The sequence below is a fragment of the Panulirus ornatus genome, chromosome 65 (genome assembly GCF_036320965.1).
Source record: "Panulirus ornatus isolate Po-2019 chromosome 65, ASM3632096v1, whole genome shotgun sequence".
NCBI classification, from domain to species: Eukaryota; Metazoa; Arthropoda; class Malacostraca; order Decapoda; family Palinuridae; genus Panulirus; species Panulirus ornatus.
The window spans coordinates 8,905,255-8,927,500 of NC_092288.1; the positions used below are offsets into that span (position 1 = coordinate 8,905,255).

Here is a 22,246-nt window from a genome sequence, read left to right on the forward strand (position 1 = left end):
TATCCCAACCTAATCAAATCTAATCTAACCTAACCTAACCTAACCTAACCTAACCTAACCTAACCTATCCTATCCCAACCTAATCAAATCTAACCTAACCTAACCTAACCTAACCTAACCTATCCTAACCTAAACTATTTTTACCTCTGGCTAAGTGTAGGAGGATGGGGTTTCCTACCCCTGGACTCCTCGTAACCAAGTCTGCTTGTAAGGCTGTCAGTACGAAGAAGTATTGCGACTCAAAATTGGCAGTACATCCACTCCAGTATATTTTCTGTCCGATGATGTTGTAAATCATAGAAATCATGCAGAATATCTATCATTATCGTAATTAAACTAAAAAAAAACCGTCATAATAAGTGACATGTCACATGAGCCAACAAACACATGACCTATTACGTTATGAAAACAAATTCTTTCGTGATGATTCTAGTGGGTTGTCTGTGATCTGTGGTTGGCAGTGAGCGGTGGGGGACACGGCTGTCTGAGCAAATCAATTCGCTCCCCTTTAGGGTGAGAGAAAAAAAAGATCAAATAAATGAATGTTGAAAATTCGAAAAGTATCGCTCCTCTTGAACTGGCGATCTCTCGGGCGTTGCAACGCTCTCGTCTTCTACAGGATAAGGGATTACGTTCAAGTATCAAACGTACACAAGTTTTTCTTGAGTACTTCCTGTTCTTTTTTTTTCCTACTATGGAGACGTAAATCGTTGGATGTGTGTGTGTGTGTGTGTGTGTGTGGCGGGAGGCGCGTGATGGCTGGCGGGTGGAAGAAATCACGAATGTCACTCTTCATCACTTGTTTACTCTCTCTCTCTCTCTCTCTCTCTCTCTCTCTCTCTCTCTCTCTCTCTCTCTCTCTCTCTCTCTCTCTCTCTCTCTCTCTCTCTCTCTCTCTCTCTCCACTTCTAAGGCTCCTCAAGGCTACGTCCCTCTCCCCTCCTCTCCTCAACTCTCCCAACCCTCGTTCCCTCTCACCGCGCCATACCTACCACTCCTGATGGTGCCCGTGGTGCAGCACAGCGCTTACCCTCGCCTGTGTGTAAGGTTTCCCAACAGCTACAAGTACGATGGTGTTCTTACCACTCCTCTTTTTCTTTTTTTCCATCCGATTCTCCCACCCCACAGTACCCACACCCTTAGCTTTCCAACCCCACAGTACCCACAATCCACGGCTATCCTCTCCCACAGTACCCACCGAACCCACGGTTCGTGCTCCCCACAGCAACACCTGCCTCTCGCTCAGGCCAAGCGACCATCCATCTCGCCCCGTTTCCAATCAGTCTCAATCGACCTCACCATCAAGGTAGTACCTTCGCTTAACCACTCCACCCCACAACCTCCGCCCTACAACCCCTCCACCGTACCACACCACACCACCACCTCCACCCTACAGACACCTCCTCCCCACACGGCGTCACCCAACCCAGCCTCCACCAAACAGCAAGACGCTGCGGGAGGAAAACTGTGTCTAGCTTCTTCCTAGATTACTAGCTAGCCACCCTTCCTGGCCCCCTACAGCCGAGGGTGAGGCTTTCCTTCTCATTCCCCGACACATTACATGGCAGGGACTCTCTCTCTCCTCTCCTCTCCTCTCCTCTCTGTCTGTCTCTCTCTCTCTCTCTCTCTCTCTCTCTCTCTCTCTCTCTCTCTCTCTCTCTCTCTCTCTCTCTCTCTCTCTCTCTCTCTCTCTCTCTCTCTTTCTCTCTCTCTCTCGTTTACGGAACAGCCGCTGAACTAGCCAGATTATCGTCGTCAGACACCCAGTGGCGGGGCATGCGAGGGTGGCTGCCTCTGAATGTTGAGGGAGTGCAAAGAGGAGGCGGAGGTGTCGTCGACGAGGGAGTCTGTCGCGGCTCTTACCACAGGACTGCCGAATGAGTCTGCTAGAGCCCCTACCACAGCATCATGAGGGACTTCTGTCAGGGTTAGCGAAGGCCTCCTACCCTACACCCGCGTGTCTCGTTTCCAGTGATTGGAGAGCGACGTTCGGTGCCATTATCCTAAAGCCTCCGGGGGGAGGAGGAGGAGGTAAATGGGCATCGTATTTCGCTCGTGTTTTTGTACCTGTCTCTTGTGTGTTCAGGCGTGGCCACGGAATCCTCGCGTGTGCGTGCGTGCACGTGAAGCCCGCACGTGCTACATGTAGATGGGTTCACCAACAGGTGTTCACATGAACAACAGCGAGTGAAATGAAGTTCATAATTTACACGGCGTTTATTTAAACTATTCTGGGAAAAAATTGCGAAAGCCAAGCTCAAACGAAACTCACGCCACGGCGTTTATTTAAACTATTCTGGGAAAAACTACGAAAGCCAAGCTTAAACGAACATTGGCACTAGAGGAGGTTACACACACAAACACACACACACACACACATACACACACACACACACACACACACACACACACACACACACACACACAAGTACAGGGAGGGAAAACTCACTGGCCCAGGCAAGCTACCGACGCTGCCACCACCACCAGCACCAACCACAATCGCCTGGCGTTAGTGTGTGCCTCTCAGTCACCACAACTTGTACTGTAAGTCTTCCTCCTCACGAATCCCTACAGCCTCCCAACAACTTCTCCCCGGAGTTCCAGGAACAAGTAAGAGACGCAGAGCGCGAATAACTGCCAGTTAGTGAAGCAATGTTCTCAATCAACGAGAGTCCCTCAGTTTACGCTAAGCCCTGATGTCACAGATGAGTGAGATTGACTAAGGTACCCGAGACAAGGTCTGAGAGAGAGAGAGAGAGAGAGAGAGAGAGAGAGAGAGAGAGAGAGAGAGAGAGAGAGAGAGAGAACCTTCAGCGGAGGCAACACGGAAGATTGGGAAGGACTCCTGGAGGTTCTCCTAGAAGGCTCAACGGAGGCAGCATGGAAGAATGGGAAGGACTCTCCAAGAAGACGACAGGAAACAAAACACGACGCAGGAAACAGCAAGACACCGAGGGAGCTCGGGAACTCAGGCTTACGAAGTAAGAAATGTACACACCCGTCTTAACAACGTACTCTGGAGAGGAACTTGTTCGCTGAAGTTATCATTTCCAAGCAGTTGTGATCGCCAGGATGAAGCATAGCCTGAGGTATTACAGATACTAGAACAGCCTCCAGCTACTATGGTCCACCTTCCTCGGGTATTGGAAAATAGGTTTATCATGAACACACACACACACACACACACACACACACACACACACACACACACACACACACAGCTCCTGAATGCTCTATAAATACCTCCCGCGGCATCTTTAGGTTTGCCAAACGTTGCAAGCGGTCAGAGCAATTATGCAGCCTTAAAAATGGTCTAATTGATGTCTTCTTTTTTTAAGTGCGGTGAAGCGGCGGTGTCGATTGCTGATCAGAACAGTTGGATAGGAAATGAAGCCGAGTGTTGCAAGGTACATCATTCCCTGGTGTGGGGTGAAGTGGAGTTCAGTATGTGCAAGAGGTTTGCAAGACTCCGCATGACTGCAGGAAGAAGATACGAATGGCTAGCAAGATATGCATTATCTGTTTCTGGTGAACCCGGCGTGAACGCAGTGTGAGGCACGTGAACGCGACATGAGGTACTTGAACGCAGTGTGAGGCACGTGAACGCGGCATGAGGCACGTGAACGCAGCTTGAGGCACGTGAACGTAGTGTGTGGCAAGTGGTGAGACAAGCAGACGTAGTGTGAGGTGAGCGGACGCAGTGTGAGCCAAGTGTAAGGTTCACCACTGAACTCAGGTGGCCGGCCACTGTGCCTCAAGTGTCGTGGTCGGAATTCTTTCACTGACAAGGAGGACGTGTAGTAATTGCAGGGCAGTGAAGCAGTGACATGAAACTACAGATACATCCCGTGTGATCCTGTTTTGTAAAGGTTAAAGGTTTCCTGTTGCACTCGATACATCTCTCCAACGTGATCACAGAAATAGCACAGACACGGTAAGTCAAACGTATGTGCTGAACAGGGCGTTAGTGTATACAACGCCATTGAGATATTGTCACATCTGTATTTATTCCCTCGGATTCAGCCTGCCCTGGCCATAGTGCGGAGTTCAAAAGGAAAGTAATGTGTGAGACACAACTGCAACTTAGATGTTCAAGGGATAGAGAGAGAGACAGGATGGTCATATGAAGAGAGGATAGGTATTAGAAAAAGGCTGAGTGGTTTTGCGGGCTGATGATGGAGCTTTCACCAAGGTTTGGTAAAAGGCAAAAGATAAGAGGGGGAGAGATTATTTCCGATGATGTATCAGAAGACAAAGGGAATCGAACAGTAGGATTGATGCTCTGTAGTTTTGAGGGCTGAGTAAAAGAAGTAACACAGCACTTCATGATACAGCAGGCAGCTGTGGGGATTGCACAAGATGAAACGACAATTGAAAACAGACTGGAATGAGGGAAGGGAAAATGTTTGCAAGAAACACCAGAAACCGCAGTAAGGGCTTTCGAGTCGAGCTGGTCAGTACGTTTATGATAAGGGGAGGAATTTTTTTACACGTGGAACGAAGGACTGATAAACGGTAGTGAAGTAACGAAGGAAAGTTGTTATAGATGACCGGTAGCTGGCAGGGGCTAGTCGGCATACTACAGACGTTAGATGACGGTATTTCAAAAAGTGTTGAGTGTTAGCATCCCCGGCGAAGATAAGAACCTGTTCACAGCCTGGCGGACTAAGACTTCAATATAAAAGCGAGTGCTGGTGAGAAATCGAGTTTGCATACAGAACGAAAACGATAGGGCGAAGGGAAACAAGACTCCGTTGCTCCTCCGGTGATGGAGGGGATCACTTTAGTGGGCAGAGGCCAAGTGGCTGAGCTTACTGACGCATCTCCCCGTGCTGGGGCTCCGTTAGGTAACGCCTCAGAGCTCTGTTGTGTTGAGGCTCCGTCAGGTTACGTCTCAGAGCATTGTTGTGTTGAGGCTCTGTTAGGATATCGTCTCGGAGCTCTGTTGTGGATGCTGAAGCTCTTAGTGGTCTAGGGGGTGTAGCATCAAGCATTATGTCTGGAGGCTTAAGATGTCACCAGAGTTAGTTCGATCATCACTCACAGTTACGTAAGCTCATTCAGCGCTCCTTACTCCTCTGTATTAAGGGTCATACTGCCATATGGTTTTAATCAGGCATACATATATACATCATTTCTCCGCGTATGACGTCGAAAGAGATACGTTATCGTGAAGTATACACATCCTCGATATGCCTTAAGGATCCCAAAGCTTGCCTCAAGATTCCCAGAGCTTGAGTATATATGTCATGGGTAACCACACCCAGCATATTCCCCGGGTATAAACATCGGTGGGAGAGGCGCCACGTGCAACGCACGCGTGGCAGCCAGGAGGAAGCAGCCCGGAAAGTTCCAAGCGGCGCGGGAAAGGGTAAGCACACATAACTCATGGCCCGGCGGATCATAGGGAGATTTCGAGGAAAGTGAGGTACATGAGGTCTTCGTGAGGGAGGCGAGGTTCTTTTGAGGTAGGCGAGGTTCTCGTGAGACAGACGAAGACCTAGCGAGGTAGGCGAAGTCCTCGTGAGGTAGGAGAGGTTCTCATGAGGAATACGAGATGGTCGTCTTGATGTAGGCGAGGTTCCCCGTGAGGTAGATGAGGTCTTTGTAAGGCAGGGGAGGTCCTTGTGAGGTAGACGTGGTCCTCGTGAAGTAGACGAGGTCTTCTTGTAGGTAGACGATGTCTTCTTGTAAGGTAGACGAGGTCCTCGTGAGGAGGACGAGGTCTTCGTGAGGTGGACGAGGTTCTGTTGTTGTACATGACTGTCTTCCCTGGTAGGCTGACGACCGGATGAACGCTGGCCCGCGAAGCCACGACCTGGGCTGGCTGGCTGGTTGGTTGGCTGAGTGGTTGGCGGCAGAGGCTGGGGTCTTTGAGAATCCCCTCCTCAGGAGAATACTGAAGAGTCTCGACGCTTCCTCATGACAGTCGGCGGGTTCTGACACTCTGTGTATGACGGCAGTCCAAGGTCTCTGATGCTCTGTCCATGAGATTCGTAGCTCTATGCTGTTTGGTTCATGACAGTCGTAGGTTTATGTTACGTCCTTTGTTCATGGCAGTCGTAGGTTTATGTTACGTCCTTGATTCATGACAATCGTAGGTTTATGATACTTTGTTCATGGCAATCGTAGGTTTGCGATACGTCTTTTGTTCATGGCAATCGTAGGTATGCGATACGTCCTTTTGTTCAGGGGTGCATAACATACGGTGGGTTGGTTCCTGTGTGACACTACATCACATTCTCATGGGCCTGTGGTATAGCGCATTACAGTTATAAATTCCTATGACGCTGCGTAAACAGCTGTTATTGAGTATTTAAGACTGCTTAATATCATGGGTTCCAATGCGACATTAGAGATGTTAGCCGACCCCAAACCCTCGTACACAGAGTTGACTGGGGAGAGTCAAGTCAGTCAGCTTAAGTGATTGTCATCTGTTCTTGTGGTCTCGACCGTCCTCATGAGGATTTACAGATGATCGCGACTGTGTGTTCCGGTAAGTTCGATGTCTCGCGGATCTTTTACAGTCATTTGCGTCTTGTGTGTGTGTGTGTGTGTGTGTGTGTGTGTGTGTGTGTTTGACATTTTTTTTCTTCAAATTCAGCCATGATCACCTCATGACCTCCACTTGTTTCGTCCATTCGTTTTATATTCATTCTTTTCCAGCAGCGGAATGTTTTGATTTTAAATTTTGTCATTGTTCTCGTTTTCTTTTGAAGTTGGATTATTTGAAGCTCAGCCACGTATCTTCTTCGGCTGGGTTTTTTCTTTTTTTTTCATACCTTAGAGTTTTGCCTGATTTACATAACTTGAGATTGAGGCGCATTTCTTTATAATGTGGGATTTTTTTCATATTTTTTTAGGGGGGGATCAATTTTTTTCATAATGAGGTTTTTAATGAAAGCTGTTTTTGTGATACGAGCGGTTTTTTTTCATAATGAGGTTTTCCGTAATGAGGGTTTTTTCATATTGGATTTTTTTACAATGAGGGTTTTTTATAATGAGAGTTTTTTTCCAAATGACTTTTTTCATAATGAGGGTTTTTCACAATGAGTTATTATAATGAGTTTTTATTTTCTGTTCGAGATTTCTCTGATATTTTCATCTCTGTGATATATATATGTGATATTCATAACAAAATAAGATGAGAGCGATAGGCAGCTGTTTCACACTTTATACACTCGTCTCCTCTCACTATAGATGTATCTTACCTTTAGCAGTTAGCGCTAGATATCTAGTAGGGTAGTGCCTGCTTCATATGTAGTGTGAGGATTGGATCGTATCTGTCGTTGACCCTAGGGATCCTGACCTCATTATGTGTGATTGAACCTAAACTCGATCCTTTACAGCCAGTTACCCTCCTCCAGGCCTTAATGCTATCGCTGAGTCAGAATGGAATTCTAGCGGCTCATTCCGATTCTTCTGCGTTGTGATCCTATTTTGTTTTTGGTGTCGTTTCATTTGTATTATCATCATTGTTGCGTCGAAGGGGAGCTGCATCATTCTAAGTTATTCACCTCTTGTAAGTAAGTGTTATTCACCCCTTGTAAGTGTCATTCACCCCTTGTAAGTAAGTGTCATTCACCCCTCGTAAGTAAGTGTTATTCACCCCTTGTAAGTAAGTGTCATTCACCCCTTGTAAGTAAGTGTCATTCACCCCTTGTAAGTAAGTGTCATTCACCCCTTGTAAGTAAGTGTTATTCACCCCTTGTAAGTAAGTGTTATTCACCCCTTGTAAGTAAGCTCCTGATCCCAGAGGAATTCCTCCCAGTGACCAGCAAAGTCTGTTTCCCTCATTAGGGCAGACTTCTCAAACCTTGTTGTTGACAGCGGAGGGTCCGGTGAGAGTAAACATTCTAGTGGAGCATCTTGGGTTGATCTCAGGTATTGTGGAGCATCTTGGGTTGATCTCAGGTATTGTGGCGCATCTTGGGTTGATCTCAGGTATTGTGGCGCATCTTGGGTTGATCTCAGGTATTGTGGCGCATCTTGGGTTGATCTCAGATACTCATAATCTTCAATTATCACCCTTGAACGTATGGGCTAATTCTCTGTGCTTCCTCATTAATGAATGTGGCTGAATTTAGATACTGTTTGTGTTTACAGGGACGTAATGTCAGTCCATCTTTGCCATTGTTCCTTGAGACTTCACCGTTAGCTTTCCTAGCTGTTCCTCAGATCATCTTAAACGCAGCAACTCCTCGTATTTTTAGCTCGCCACGTTTCGCAGAAATCTCTCGGTTTCTCGCTTTACGTCACACGGACTCCAGCTCTAGTCTACTACTGACACCTTTGTACATTGACTCTCAGTCTGGACGCTGAGGAGAGTGGCTTGGCTTTAGCTTCGTTCTCAACATTGATCTCGACTTCTGCGAATACATCCTATCCCCCTTAGTGCTGCCACCCTTGTCAACACATCCCACCCTGCTGCTTCATGGGCGTTTACTGCCGTCGCAACAGCCTTGCAAAATTACGTTCAGGCTTCACAAACTCGTGACAACTTACCTAACTGACGGTAGTTGAGCTGGAACTTCCCTCCGTACCACGTCTCCTTCCACGGTAACTACTCACACACACACAAAAAAAGATCGAGAGTCACACTCCTTGCACAACGTCTCGAATGTATATAAAAAGGAGAAAGTTCTTCATAAACTTTGTCCTACGAAAATAGAGCGTGAGAAGTGTAGAGCCGGGTTAATCTCAGGACTTCTTACTCCTGTGAAGATTGAGGAACGCCCTGAGGGATAGAAAGGAAGATAGAGATATCCAAAGAGGAGATATAGAGATAGAGCGAGTGATAAAGAGTTAGGTGTAATGGGTAGACGGGGCTACTTGAGCGGGTCATTTAAACACCACATGAACTAATCTGACGTAGGCAAGATGGGCAGACTCGAGCGAAAAGGCTACCGTAGGGTTGCGAGAGACGAAGGACAGCAGGACTGGAGACAAGAGAGGCGGCAGGATAAACACGCCGGAACTTACCAGCAGGCGAGATGCCACGTACGTCAGGCAGGCCGGCCAATTTGGAAGTGAGACAAGAAATCACGTAGCACGACAGGAAGCAAGGCATCACGGAGCATAGCAAGGCATCGCGTAGCATAGCAAGGCATCGCGTAGCATAGCAAGGGAGCACGTAGCATAGCAAGGGAGCACGTAGCATAGCAAGGCATCACGTAGCACGACAGGAAGCAAGGCATCGCGAAGCATAGCAAGGCATCGCGTAGCATAGCAAGGCATCGCGTAGCATAGCAAGGGAGCACGTAGCATAGCAAGGGAGCACGTAGCATAGCAAGGCATCACGTAGCATAGCAAGGGAGCACGTAGCATAGCAAGGGAGCACGTAGCATAGCAAGGCATCGCGTAGCATAGCAAGGGAGCACGTAGCATAGCAAGGGAGCACGTAGCATAGCAAGGCATCACCTAGCATAGCAAGGGAGCACGTAGCATAGCAAGGGAGCACGTAGCATAGCAAGGGAGCACGTAGCATAGCAAGGCATCACGTAGCATAGCAAGGGAGCACGTAGCATAGCAAGGCATCACGTAGCATAGCAAGGGAGCACGTAGCATAGCAAGGCATCACGTAGCATAGCAAGGAAGCACGTAGCATAGCGTGGTAAGAGAGAAGGCAGCAAGCACCATGGCATGGTACAGAAGCAGACGAAAGTAAGAGAGATGCCTGGGCAAGGGGCAAGGGGGCGACAGTAGGACCAACAGCCGTAAACCACAAGGGCAAGGCAGGGAGAGCAGACACGAGGAAGCATGCAGACGTGGAGAGGCGGGTGGGGTGGCGACGCCCCCTCATTGAGATTCTGCGTCAGGGGGCTCCCTGGAGATCGCCCGGAAGGCCGCACGCAACCCTGGACAAGGTTCTCGACTCAGGCCCCAGGAACACGTCCTCCGTGCGCCAACTGCTGAGAGAGAGAGAGAGAGAGAGAGAGAGAGAGAGAGAGAGAGAGAGAGAGAGAGAGAGAGAGAGAGAGAGTTGTTCCTGCCTCCCCACTCCCCCAGAAGCCCAAGGCTGAGGAAAGGGCGGGAGGGGCCCCCCATCTCTCAGCAGCTCGTAGGTTGCCTGTGTGGCTGGCACGCTGAGTGGCTCTGCTGTTCTCCAGCAGGGTCACACAGCTGTCGTCCAGAGCGGCATCAGTGAGAGGGAAGGGTCAGCGCTCGTGCTCCATGGTGTGATGTCTCGCAGGGAAGATCATTGCCCTTATTATCGATAACATCTTGCCAGCGGAAGGTCACGGATAAGGGCGGGGGGGCTTGTAGGACAAACTTGATGGGAGGAGTATTTTTTCTTCTTTTTTTTTTGATGGTGTCTTTCATGGGATGACCACTGATTTCGTTTTCCATGATCCGTTTTGGGGAGGGTCCTTACCGTCGACGTGAAGGACCTTTCTCAGGGGGAGGGGTCACTCACGGCTGGTGTTCTTCTCCAGTGGTCTACCACCGAGCAAATGTTGCTGTTGCAGATTTTTTGGAGGGTCTTTTGCAGGAGGTCAGTGTGGTAGTTCGTTTTTTTCATCAATGTCTCGTAAGAGGAGAGAGTCTTCACTGCAGTCTTGATGGTCTTTTGTCGAACATGGTTACTGTAGTATCTACTGCTATCTTGCCAGTGGGAAAGTGAAGACTGTAGCCTTTGGCTGCGAGCGTCCTTACTATGGTCTTGGATCGCCTTGGGCAGGGAGAAGGTCATTGCTGTAGTTTTCACTTGTATATTTTAGTGTGTGTGTGTGTGTGTCTGTCTGTCTGTCTGTTTGTCTGTCTGTCTGTCTGTCTGTCTGTCTGTCTGTCCGTTTGTCTGTCATTTTGGTCTTTTAATGGTCTCTTCCAAGCGACCGTCGTTGCTGGAATTGATGGCTTTCTCTTGGAGGGGAGGACCACTGCTGTGAATAATTCAGGGTCTCTTGCTGGGAGACGTTACTGATTTTCTTTATATATATATTCATAAGGATGATAGATAGATGTTTTCCATTTTCATTACCTCATGTTTAAGAAATTAATTGTTGGACGTTTTTTACCGATGGGTTTCGTCAATACAGTTGTCTTTGATACCTTCTTGCAAGGGAGAAGGCATTGCAGTGGTTTTCAAGGTCCCTTCCAATCAGAGTAAGTTTGAAGTAACTCCTCACAGTAGCTGATGGTGAGAGTCAATGCTCAAACTTTCTCCAGCCTCCTACAGGGAATTCCTTTCGTGTGACTCGACAAAGTTCTCCTCCTGGGTTATATAACTGTTGTAGGTTCCGGTCGTCTTTTCGAACGCGAAAGTCACAGGTCGGAGTTGTGGCCGTTGTTAGTATATATATATATATATATATATATATATATATATATATATATATATATATATATATATATATATATATATATATATATATATATATATATATATATATATATATATATATATATATATATATATTATATGGAGGAAGAGAAAACATGGTTTTGGTGAATAACGTTTGTGTAACATTGATTTAATGACGGTGTGTAACACGGTATTAACTCTTAAACAGCTGGGTATACTTATGTTAGTTAAGGTCAAAAAGCATTGTCCTGTAATCACCACAAACATTGTCAGCAGCAGTCTAGGTCATGGAAGTAGAGGGTCGTTAATATTAGCACAGACACGTTCAAGAACCCGCTGGATCGCTAAATGTAGCAGGGGCCAAGGTCAAGAGCCTGGAGGATTGTGTATATTAGCTTGGTCTAGATCAAGGCCCTGTAAATATTAGCACAGTCAAGGTCAAGAACCCGCTGGATCTATTATCGCCGACAACAAACGCATCACCAGAGTTGTTTCCGCAAGCAGACCCGAAGGAGGAGGAGGGGGTTCATCATGCGGGTTGTGGTGCAGTGCAAGACTGACTCGTTGTGGCTGGTCGTGAGGACACTCACTCACACCGTCAGCATTTCTGACGGTCAGGCAGGAAGGACGTACGACCGGTGTCTCGTGAGTCAGTGACGATGGCTTCGAACAACTGCTCCGAAATGGGCTCCACCAGTGCTCAGAAATGGGTTTCGCCAGCTCCTGGTGCTCAGAAATGAGTTCGACCAGCTCCTGGTGCTCAGAAATTATTTTTCACTCGACCCTGATGCTCAGAAATGGGTTCGACCAGCCCTTAGTGCCCAGAAATGAGTCGCACTCGGTCCTGATGCTCAGAAACGTGGTGGGAGTAATTTAAGGTCAGTTCTTCTGGCATTACGGGCGTTATTCCAACTCTTTAACCTGGACTTTGATCCGTAAATATTCCTTTAATCCTGGGGAAAGGAACATTCTCCCCGGGAGTGAGGCCCCTGGGCATGCTGGAGGAGGAAAAAAGAAATGACGGCTTCTCTCAGAGCGGCGAGGAGGGCATACTGTGGCGTGTTATTGTGAGGAGGTGCGAACCTGTTGGATTAATTGCTTAGGACTTGTGGATATGACTCTCTCTCTCTCTCTCTCTCTCTCTCTCTCTCTCTCTCTCTCTCTCTCTCTTTATCTATCTATCTATCTATCCATCTATCTATCTCTGTCTATCTCTGTCTATCTGTCTATCTATCTATCTATCTTTCAATCTATCTATCTGTCTATCTATCTATCTATCTATCTATCAGTCTACGTGCCTATCTATCTATCTACCTGCCCATCTATTTGTCTATCTGTTTGTCTATTTATCTATCTTTCTTTGTCTTCTTGTCTTTGGACATTTGCTCCTCCTCATTACGCTGCAAGTTAATCAGAAATTATTAAGGTTCTGCCGGCTTATGGTTCCTCCACCGATGACCCAGATTGGGCCAAGGAAACACAAGTATGTAGAAACCGTGAGAAATATATGTATTCTTTTTTTTTTTTCTTAGGGCTTTGTTGGTATGGCAATGGCATTCAAGTGTGAGAAAATCACTTACATACCTTACGATTAATTCACGTCGAGCGACTGTGTTTTCAATTCTTTATCATCCTAACTGATAGACGGAGTGTGATTGGAGTGTGAGAGTGTGCAGTGTGAGCCGTCTGGAGGATCGTACTTTATTTAGGTAGAAGGACGACAAGAGATCTGTCAGAAATATTTAGACTTACCAAAGGTTTCGACCACCTCGACCTGAGTGACTGCTTAAGAATGGATCAGCGTGATTCCTTCCGTTGGTATCCGGTGCGACAGGGTGGTAAGGCAAGGCTTCATGTAGTGAAGATGGTACCAAGCTCCCGGGAGAACGGCAGAGTTAGGCGAAGATATGAGACCTTAGAACCTCAGTACCTCACTCTTCTTCTGAAAAAAGGTTCAGACACCACTAGAAAACGGTAGAGGAATGATACTCCTCACTCTCCCAGTGACGAGGGTTTACGGATAATCGAACCAAGCGAGTACGAGATAGCAGCCAGCTTACTGTTTCAGTGCCTCATCATAGCTCTCCAGCGAGACAGTTGCCAGTTGCACTAGTGACTCACATCCTGTCTCCTCCGGGACTGAAGAATTAACTCTTTGAGACTTGCATCAGTCTCTTCTTAAAGAATTTATAACACTATATCGTCTTATTTTGAAATGAGTTGGTAGAAGAAACTATGTTTCAAACAACCACTATCAAAGCATTCCCCAATTCATTAATGATATATATATATATATATATATATATATATATATATATATATATATATATATATATATATATATATATATATATATATATATATATATATATATATAAACACTGCTGCTTCTGTTGTGTGTAGAATCATGTCGTTCCATCGCCTGCGGGAATCTCTCATCCACGAAAACTCATGAAGGGCGTGTTGTTTTGCTCGCTTCCTCCCACAACACGGATGATGGAGCGAGTGTCGGACACCACACACACACACACACACACACACACACACACACACACACACAGTCCAACAAGATCTGTTCTAATCCTCTTACCTCGGGAAGAATGACCTTTCTTCACAAACGCCACGGAGTTCTCCCTCCCTCCCAGCCCCGTCTCTGGGGAAAATGTTGGTCGAGTTTGTTTTTTCTTGATGAAACTCCCAAGGATCCGCTCTGGTTCCTGGGGGGTGGGGCGCCGTGGCTCGACGCGCTCACACCGCTTTGGATGGTAGGCTCGTTTTGTATTCGTGTTGCTAAAGTTTCAAAGTTTGATTTTTTTTTTCCTAACTTTACCCTGAACGTCTACTTGCTGTCTTGTCTATCCTATGTAGTTTTAAGAGGTGATGGATGACTATACCACAATACCTGCTACTGTCTTATTTACCTTAGCCTTTGTTCAAGGTGATGGAACATCACAAATAAGGTGTCAAGGTGTCATATGACGGCGTGTAAAGGTTTCAGATTAGGTCGTCTCGAGGTTTCATATGGCGTTGTCACAAGGTTTCACTTGACTTGGACTTAGGGTTTCATATGACGATGTCTCAAGGTTTCATATGGTGGTGTCTCATGGTTTCATACTGCGTTATCTAAAAGTTTCTCTCGACTTTGTCTCAAGGTTTTAGATTTGGGTGTCTTGTCTAAAGGTTTCATACGGGATTGTCTCAAGGTTTCAAATGTTTGAGTCTCCAAGTTTCACTTTACGATGTCTCGAGGCTTCGTGCAAGTTTCACATGACGTGTTTCATAGGGATTCACATGATGGTGTTTCGAGGTCTCGCATGAATATTACACGAACTGTGTTCATTCGTAGTTCCGTTAGCTCGGCGACGTCTCGAAGCAGCGATGTCTTATCGTAATAGCATCCCTGTCATGAGGCTTCATGAAACCATTATACACCTCGAGCTCTCAGGTTGATAGAGTCCTGAGGCTTGATGACAGCGCACCGAGGCTTAACGCAACACTCGCCCGCAGATCTATCGAAGTCCCACAGACGACGCGCGCTTCGGCGCTTCGAAGTCAGGCGAGACACCGCCGGGGTATTTATACCCTCCCGGGGGAAATGAAAACGAAGCTTGAGATGAAATGTAAAGTGAAGCTTAATCTTAAGCCCCTCCTCCTCCTCCTCCTCCTCCTCCTCCTCCAGAACTCATTACCAAATTCTCATTTAGGTTTCCCGACGCTGTTTAACCAGAAAAGAGTCGTATCGCCGAGGACATAAGGGCGACCTTGTCGTTCCCGAGCAAAAGGATGGCGCCCCAACCCTGGGCACTAGTTAGTCACGCCTTATTCCCTTATTATCTCCTCCTTTTGCCCAATTGAGGCATCTAAACGTGGATGTAATTAGAAATACCAGAAACCGTTTCATGGCTGGCTCTCCCCCCCCCCCCTCCCCCTTCCCCCTTGGCATCATTATACGAGGTAATGTGCGAATGGAGTTATGATAATTGATGGAGAGAGAGAGAGAGAGAGAGAGAGAGAGAGAGAGAGAGAGAGAGAGAGAGAGAGAGAGAGACGAGGCATTGTTAGGGAAATTCCCTCTTGATCTCAAGTCCTCAAGAGGTGTCGTACGTTAGATGTAGTGACGATACGTTAACGTCATTCTTCGAGATTTTGGAGAAACGTGGCGCACTGTGGTGTCCAGCACTGCCTCTCCCGTTTGTCACACCTTTTTTTGTTGATATTCACACTAACGCGTCATATGTTTTTCCCCCCTTGAGAAACAAGGTGTTTTGAATTACGTGTGATCTTTTCCCTCCGACGATATGGTCACTAGGTTGTCCCCGCTCGTTTCCCAACATCAGCATGTCCCTGTAACACACAGTAACGGGCCATCCGTCGCCACGGTAACACTAACGCTCCACCGTCGCGGTAACACAACAAGAACCTCGTTACGTAACGCTGTGACTAGCTGACGTTCATCCGCTAACGCTTGGAGACTTGGAAGTCACCACAGTTAACAATGACAACGACCCACTGTGACCTAACAACCCCCCTTCCCCCTTAGGGATACAACCATTCAACCTAACCCTAACGACTGTACCAGTAACAATCACAACTACCCACAACAAGAAGACAACCCACGAACATACCTCTTAATGACTGACGGCAGTAAATTCACAACCCACAACCACAAACCTCCCCCATCTCCAACGGTGTGTGTGTCTCTCTCAGTATGGCTACATAGCACCTCTCGTTCCCCCCTTCCAGAGCCTGACACTCGCACGGCACTACCTCCTCCTCCTCCTCCTCCACCTCCCTGGTCAAGACCTCTTCTACTCTGAAGAGACCCACGCCCCACCTTCCCCAGAAACAGGCGCTACCACCCTCTCTCTCTTATATATATACACACACGCCCCTTCCCCACCTCTAACATGAACACTGCCAGCAAAAAAAAAAAAAAAATAGACAGTTATGTCTTTTAACTCCCAGGTAACGCTTGTCCTCTCTCTTCCCTTCCCCCCAACTCCTCCCCCTCATCCAAGTACCGAGAGCCCCCCTTTTCTCCCTTCCTCCCCCTGGTAACACCCACCTGAAGAACCTTTTCTTCTTTATCTTGACATTATTTTGTACGCCTCGTCGCCCACGGGCGACGAGAGTACCTCCCCCCCAGTAGACTAACGGTCTTTCTCACGCTCTCTCTCTCCCTCTCTTTCTTCCCCCCGACACAACAGTTGGCCACGCCGCCAGCGGGGTCGTCAACTGCATCAAGGCCCAGCAACAGTGTTACAACGACCCGAGTTGCCGGGATGTGCTCATCATGCTCCACAAGATCTGCGGCCCCGAGCTGGGTGAGTCATGAACGCCTCCCGTTGTGTGTTCCTCTCTCTCTCTCTCTCTCTCTCTCTCTCTCTCTCTCTCTCTCTCTCTCTCTCTCTCTATCTCTATCTATCTATCTATCTATCTATCTATATATCTACTTATCTATCTATCTCTCGTTCGTACTCTACACGTTACAGCATCGTCACAGCATCATCCACAAGCATCCTCCACACGGCTGTTCTCGGCGCCGTCCACAAGCTCCCTCCACACGGCTGTTCTCGGCGCCGTCCACAAGCTCCCTCCACACGGCTGTTCTCGGCGCCGTCCACAAGCTCCCTCCACACGGCTGTTCTCGGCGCCGTCCACAAGCTCCCTCCACACGGCTGTTCTCGGCGCCGTCCACAAGCTCCCTCCACACGGCTGTTCTCGGCGCCGTCCACAAGCTCCCTCCACACGACTGTTCTCGCCGGTACCTCCTCGTCAGGCCCATACTCTCACTCACTCCCCTGGCCCCGGGTATTGTCCGCAGGGCCGTCGACCAGCCATTAATGAGCTGACTAACAGGAGAGTTTCTCCTCCCTCAACCAGCAGTGTGGATGGGAAGACACATGTAAAGAAAAAGATACACGAGACCGAGACACAGAAAAAGATATCCCTCTCCCACACACACACACACACACACACACACACACACACACACACACACACACATACACCAACACACACCAAACTTTCACCATAAACCCACAGACGAGAGTATGAATAACTCAGGCAGGCCACAACATCAGTAGACCCCCAGCTGAAGCGGCTGGTTCCTGCCCGAAGCTGCGGTCTAGCACGACCCAGGCAGCACTCTGGCTATTCACTTATGACCTTCACTTTCCCTGCTCTTCCTCCTCCGTGTTCTATAGTGTTCTTTTTAACAGTAATATATATATATATATATATATATATATATATATATATATATATATATATATATATATATATATATATATATATATATATATATATATATATATATATATATATGATTGGTTCCGGTGCATGAAGGGTAAAAATATTAATGTGTTGATACAACTTGCTGACAACTATGTGTAACTAAAAACAAAAGCAAATAAACATGTAGCTCACTAGAAAATATTTAGACACACACACACACACACACACACACACACACACTTACTTTTCCAAGAATGTATTTGGCCAGATAGATTAAGAAACATTGAGACATAGACATGTAGCTATAGAGAGAGACAGAGATCGATGCGAAATGAGAAAGACTAATTCATTCCCACTGGTGTCTGTGCGTGTCTCTTCCTCCTCTGCAGTGGCGTGTGCGACCGTCACCCCGGGCAAGTGCAAGCTCCTGCTCAAGACACTGGGAACTTTCAACTACCTGACGACCTGCTCCTGCGCCGAGCCACACATCGACTTCAGCTGCTACACCTTCAGGGAGACCATCTTCAACCACCCGTGCTCCCTCGTGGACACCCCAGGTCAGAGATTTTTGAGTTTGTGGTACATGTGTGTGTGTCTGTGTGTGTGTGTGTGTGTATGTATACACCATCATGTCCTCCCCACTCCCCTCAGTCCAAACCCCTCGTTAGGTGATGGATGGTGTGTGGTGCACCGCTGTCTGTCCCCCTTCTCTAAACCCCCACCCAAGGTCGGAGGTTTGTATTTGTGATTCACACACACACACACACACACACACACACACACACACACACACACACACACACACACACACTCATCATCCCCCCTGTCCACACCCAGGTCAGGGATGGGTGGTGTAGTACACCCCAGTCCAACCCCCCCTGTCTACACCCTCAGTCAAGAGCTGGGACCCGCCCCTTCGTCCACACCCTAAGACAGAACTTAATGCTGTGTTGGAACCGCCAACCTTCCTCGATCCTTTGTCGACGCTGCCGTCCAAAACCTCCCCCTCCCCTGTGGGACACACCCCACAAGGTCAGGGTCTGATGGTGTATCATGACACACAACCCCCATGTAATAATATACACTGTAGTCTAGTAACAAGCCCCCCCCCCCCCTTGTGTCGCGCCTTCAAGGAGCCATTACGAAGACATACCCCTGGTTTGCGTACGTCATTGCCACAGGAGGGTTTTTTTTTGAGGGGTTTCATCGCATGGCGCAACCCGAGTCTAGGGGGGCCTTCGATGCCTCGAATCAGGAGCTATGTGAGCGAAGCACCGCCACCTCTCAGGTCGTCATGATTCAGTACGCTGCTTCATGGCTCACACCAGAGGCTCGTCAGGGAGATGCGTGGGAAATGTCCAGCATCTCGTTGGTATTCTTAAGAAGCGTGGGTGTTCTCACTGCTTGCCCGCCACCCCACTTCACCCCAGGAGATTAACCTATAATTAAGTTCCCGAGAATGACACACTTTGTCTTCGTTAGCTCCTACCTGGTCCTAACTTCTGGCCTTAATTAGGTGTCAGGTGGTTCCCCTCCCCTCACTGTTGCCCTCTCGGATTTCTTTCCACCCGACGTATTCGTGATGGCAGGTGTAGTGCCAGCTTGTTGTTTTGACAACACTCGCTTGAAGGGTTTCTTTTGTTTTTTATGTTGGGATCATCTGGGAAGTCAGCGACGGTGATGTTGGGGTTATGGGTATCTGGTACCTATTCTGGGCATCTACGAAATGGTACAGCTGTCTCCAAGGGTATTTGGCATCCAAACTTTACGCCAAGTCTGCCTGTAAGACTAAAAGGAAAAATGTATGTATATAATTTGAAAGTGGATTTGATGACACATGTAGATTAGTCTTTTTTTTATTAATCATGATATGCACGGGATAGAGTTAATTTGAGCGACGTGGTATAGAAGGGGCGACGTGTTCTCAATGGACTGAACTTCGGTGTATGAAGCAGCCAGGGGAAACCGTGTATAGGTCTGTGAAGCCTGATCGTGGGTAGGGGTGGGTCTGTTGGTGTCCATAGATTCCACATGATTGCTAAGACAGAACGCGAAGATTTCCAACCCCATAGTTCCACACCTCACTGAGGGTCCACACCCGCGACCAGCAGGAGATACTCACTCAGAGCTTTCCTAACCCAGCATAACATCACCATCCCACCTACCAGAGAAATGTACTCAGGACACATTACTGGAAAAAAAAAAATCGGCCATAGCCCTACCACACCCCTCACTAGAAGAATCACCAGACCCCCACACAGAATCCAATCTGACACAAGTGGTATTTCACCTTGTACTCTTTCTCGAGCCCCGTCACTCATAACCTCTCGAACACATACCTTCAACGGACCTTTGAAACCATATCAAACTCCCATTTCAGCCCAGTAACAGTCCAAATACATACTGACATCTTCTACCACTCCTCTTGCCTGCACAACACCACCCCACACGGCTGGAGACCAGCCAGCGTAGTCTCCGCTCTGGAACCTTACAGTCTTAATCTAGAAGTAGGCAGACATTTGGCTGAAAATATACGGCTGAGTTATGACGGACATTACAGAACTGGGAGGCCATGATGGGCACTGGCCAACTAATCATACAAGAGCTTGAGATTAGGGTGTGTGTGTGTGTGTGTTTGTGTGTGTGTGTGTGTGTGTGTGTGTGTGTGTGTGTGTGTGTGTGTGTGTGTGTTTACATTCGCGTATGAATGCATACTCAATCACCAGAGTTAGTTGGCTAATTCAAACACCTATTGTGCAAACTTATCCTTTTATAGTTCTTTCTGTGTTTATATATTCATATATATATATATATATATATATATATATATATATATATATATATATATATATATATATATATATATTATACAGTGGTGAGTAAATGCGTGTATGTACATTAGGTTGTAAAGCCTTCCTCACAAGGTGTGCTCTCCCGTGCCCGAGGCAAGGCACCATCATCATGTATGGATCCGCCCTAATGAAACTTATCAGGGGAGCCATTATGAGCTCAGGGGGTGAGAAGGGAGGGCACAGCGCCCCGAGGGAGAGGGGGGGGGAGAAGGTCAAGCGGTGGTGGTAAGGTGGCTGGTGAGGAGTGGCGACCCAGGAAGGTGAGGAGAAGGAGGAGGGAGTGAGGAATGGTGACCCAGGATGGTGAGGAGGAAGTGGAGGGAGTGAGGAATGGTGACCCAGGATGGTGAGGAGGAGGAGGAGGTAGTACAGGAGTGGTGACCCAGTATGATGAGGAGGAGGTAGAGGAGTGGTAACCCAGGATGGTGAGGAGGAGGAGGAGGAGTAGCAGGTAGTGAGGAGTGGTGACCCAGGATGGTGAGGAAGAGGAGGAGTAGCAGGTAGTGAGGAGTGGTGACCCAGTATGGCGAGGAGGAGGAGGGGGTTGGAGTCGATGAGGAGTGGTGACCCAGTATGGTCACCGTCACCAGGCCATAGCCACCTAGAGGGTAGAGAGAAGTCGTCTTAATTATCCCCCTCTCATCATAATTCTCTTTCGTACCCTCGTGTCACCCATGTCCCTTTTCAATTATCATTAATTCCTCTCCTCTCACACCTGCCCTGACACGTAGGAATTTCCCTCTGCGCTCCATCTCCCTCCCTCACCATCTGGGTGTACGGTGTATATATACACGTGTGTCCTGTGAACCATCGAAGAACAGGAGGAGGAGGAGGAGGAGGAGAGGCAGGCTGGCTGGCTGGCTGGGTGCTCGCCTCGCAGGTATATCAGCACACCTACGTAACGGGGGTTTGAGGAAAGTCTCGCCCGCTAGCTACCAACACAGACAACTCTTCCCTCATATGTAGCAGACGGCATGTGATGTAGAATACCATCCAGCACGGTGTAACTCCGCTGGCTACATCGTAACACACCATACCAAGCACAGCTATGCAGTTTCAGATGATCCAGCTGTTGTTATGATGATCGTATAGCATACAGTACCATCATGCCCCGTGGTGCGATGCAGTTCTAAAGGCTCTGCAGGTCTGTGGTTCTGTACTTTCTCCTGCCAAGCTGTGCTGAACGAAATACGTAGCCACACCGTTTGCTGTGGTGGCCACATTTCAAACGCATCAAAATAATTCCCTCGTCAGATCTTATTTGAACAAGTATTTTGTTGAAGTTTCCCTTTACACATGCCCGGGACGTCGTAGTATTAAGCCATCAATACCAGCTCCTTTTTATCCTTTGCACTGACGATAAGGTATCGTTGTTTGCAACAAGGCGTCTTGTGGAAGATGTGCGGTAGTTAGAAAAGGTTGTTAGAGAGTTATTACATTGACATGGGGGTCTTGGATCAGCTGGTTAAGGGGTTAGTGGGTTGTTTGCCGGCTGTGCAGAGAAAAAAAGAATATCTTTTTATTGAGAAAGGAAATGTATATGTAAGTAAGGAAGCTGTTCAGGAAATTAAAAGAGAGTTGTAAAGAGCCTCAGGATACAGCAGCATAAAGGTTACTTTGACGGTTGTGACGTAAGGGGTCAGGGGTTGTTAAAGGGTTGTTGGAGTGGTGATCGGTGGACGTTCATGACTTTACCAAGGGGTACGAAGACAGCATAAGAGAGAGAGAGAGAGAGAGAGAGAGAGAGAGAGAGAGAGAGAGAGAGAGAGTAGTAGTAGTAGTAGTAGTAGTAGTAGTTTTGGAGAAAATAGTGAATGGGGAGTGTGAGAGACGACGAAGGAAGTAAAACCAA

At 47.6% G+C, this 22,246-nt stretch overlaps 1 protein-coding gene across 3 annotated transcripts in view; it reads left to right on the top strand.

The window, feature by feature from the left end:
* The window catches only part of LOC139746517 (uncharacterized), an 867,914-nt gene that overhangs the window by 703,962 nt on the left and 141,706 nt on the right, over positions 1-22,246 (top strand). For all 3 annotated transcript variants that reach the window (XM_071657834.1, XM_071657832.1, XM_071657833.1), the window contains 2 exons: positions 16,513-16,629; positions 17,932-18,099. In XM_071657834.1, the coding sequence (XP_071513935.1) occupies positions 16,513-16,629; positions 17,932-18,099 (285 nt within the window). The remainder of the gene's footprint in view (positions 1-16,512; positions 16,630-17,931; positions 18,100-22,246) is intronic.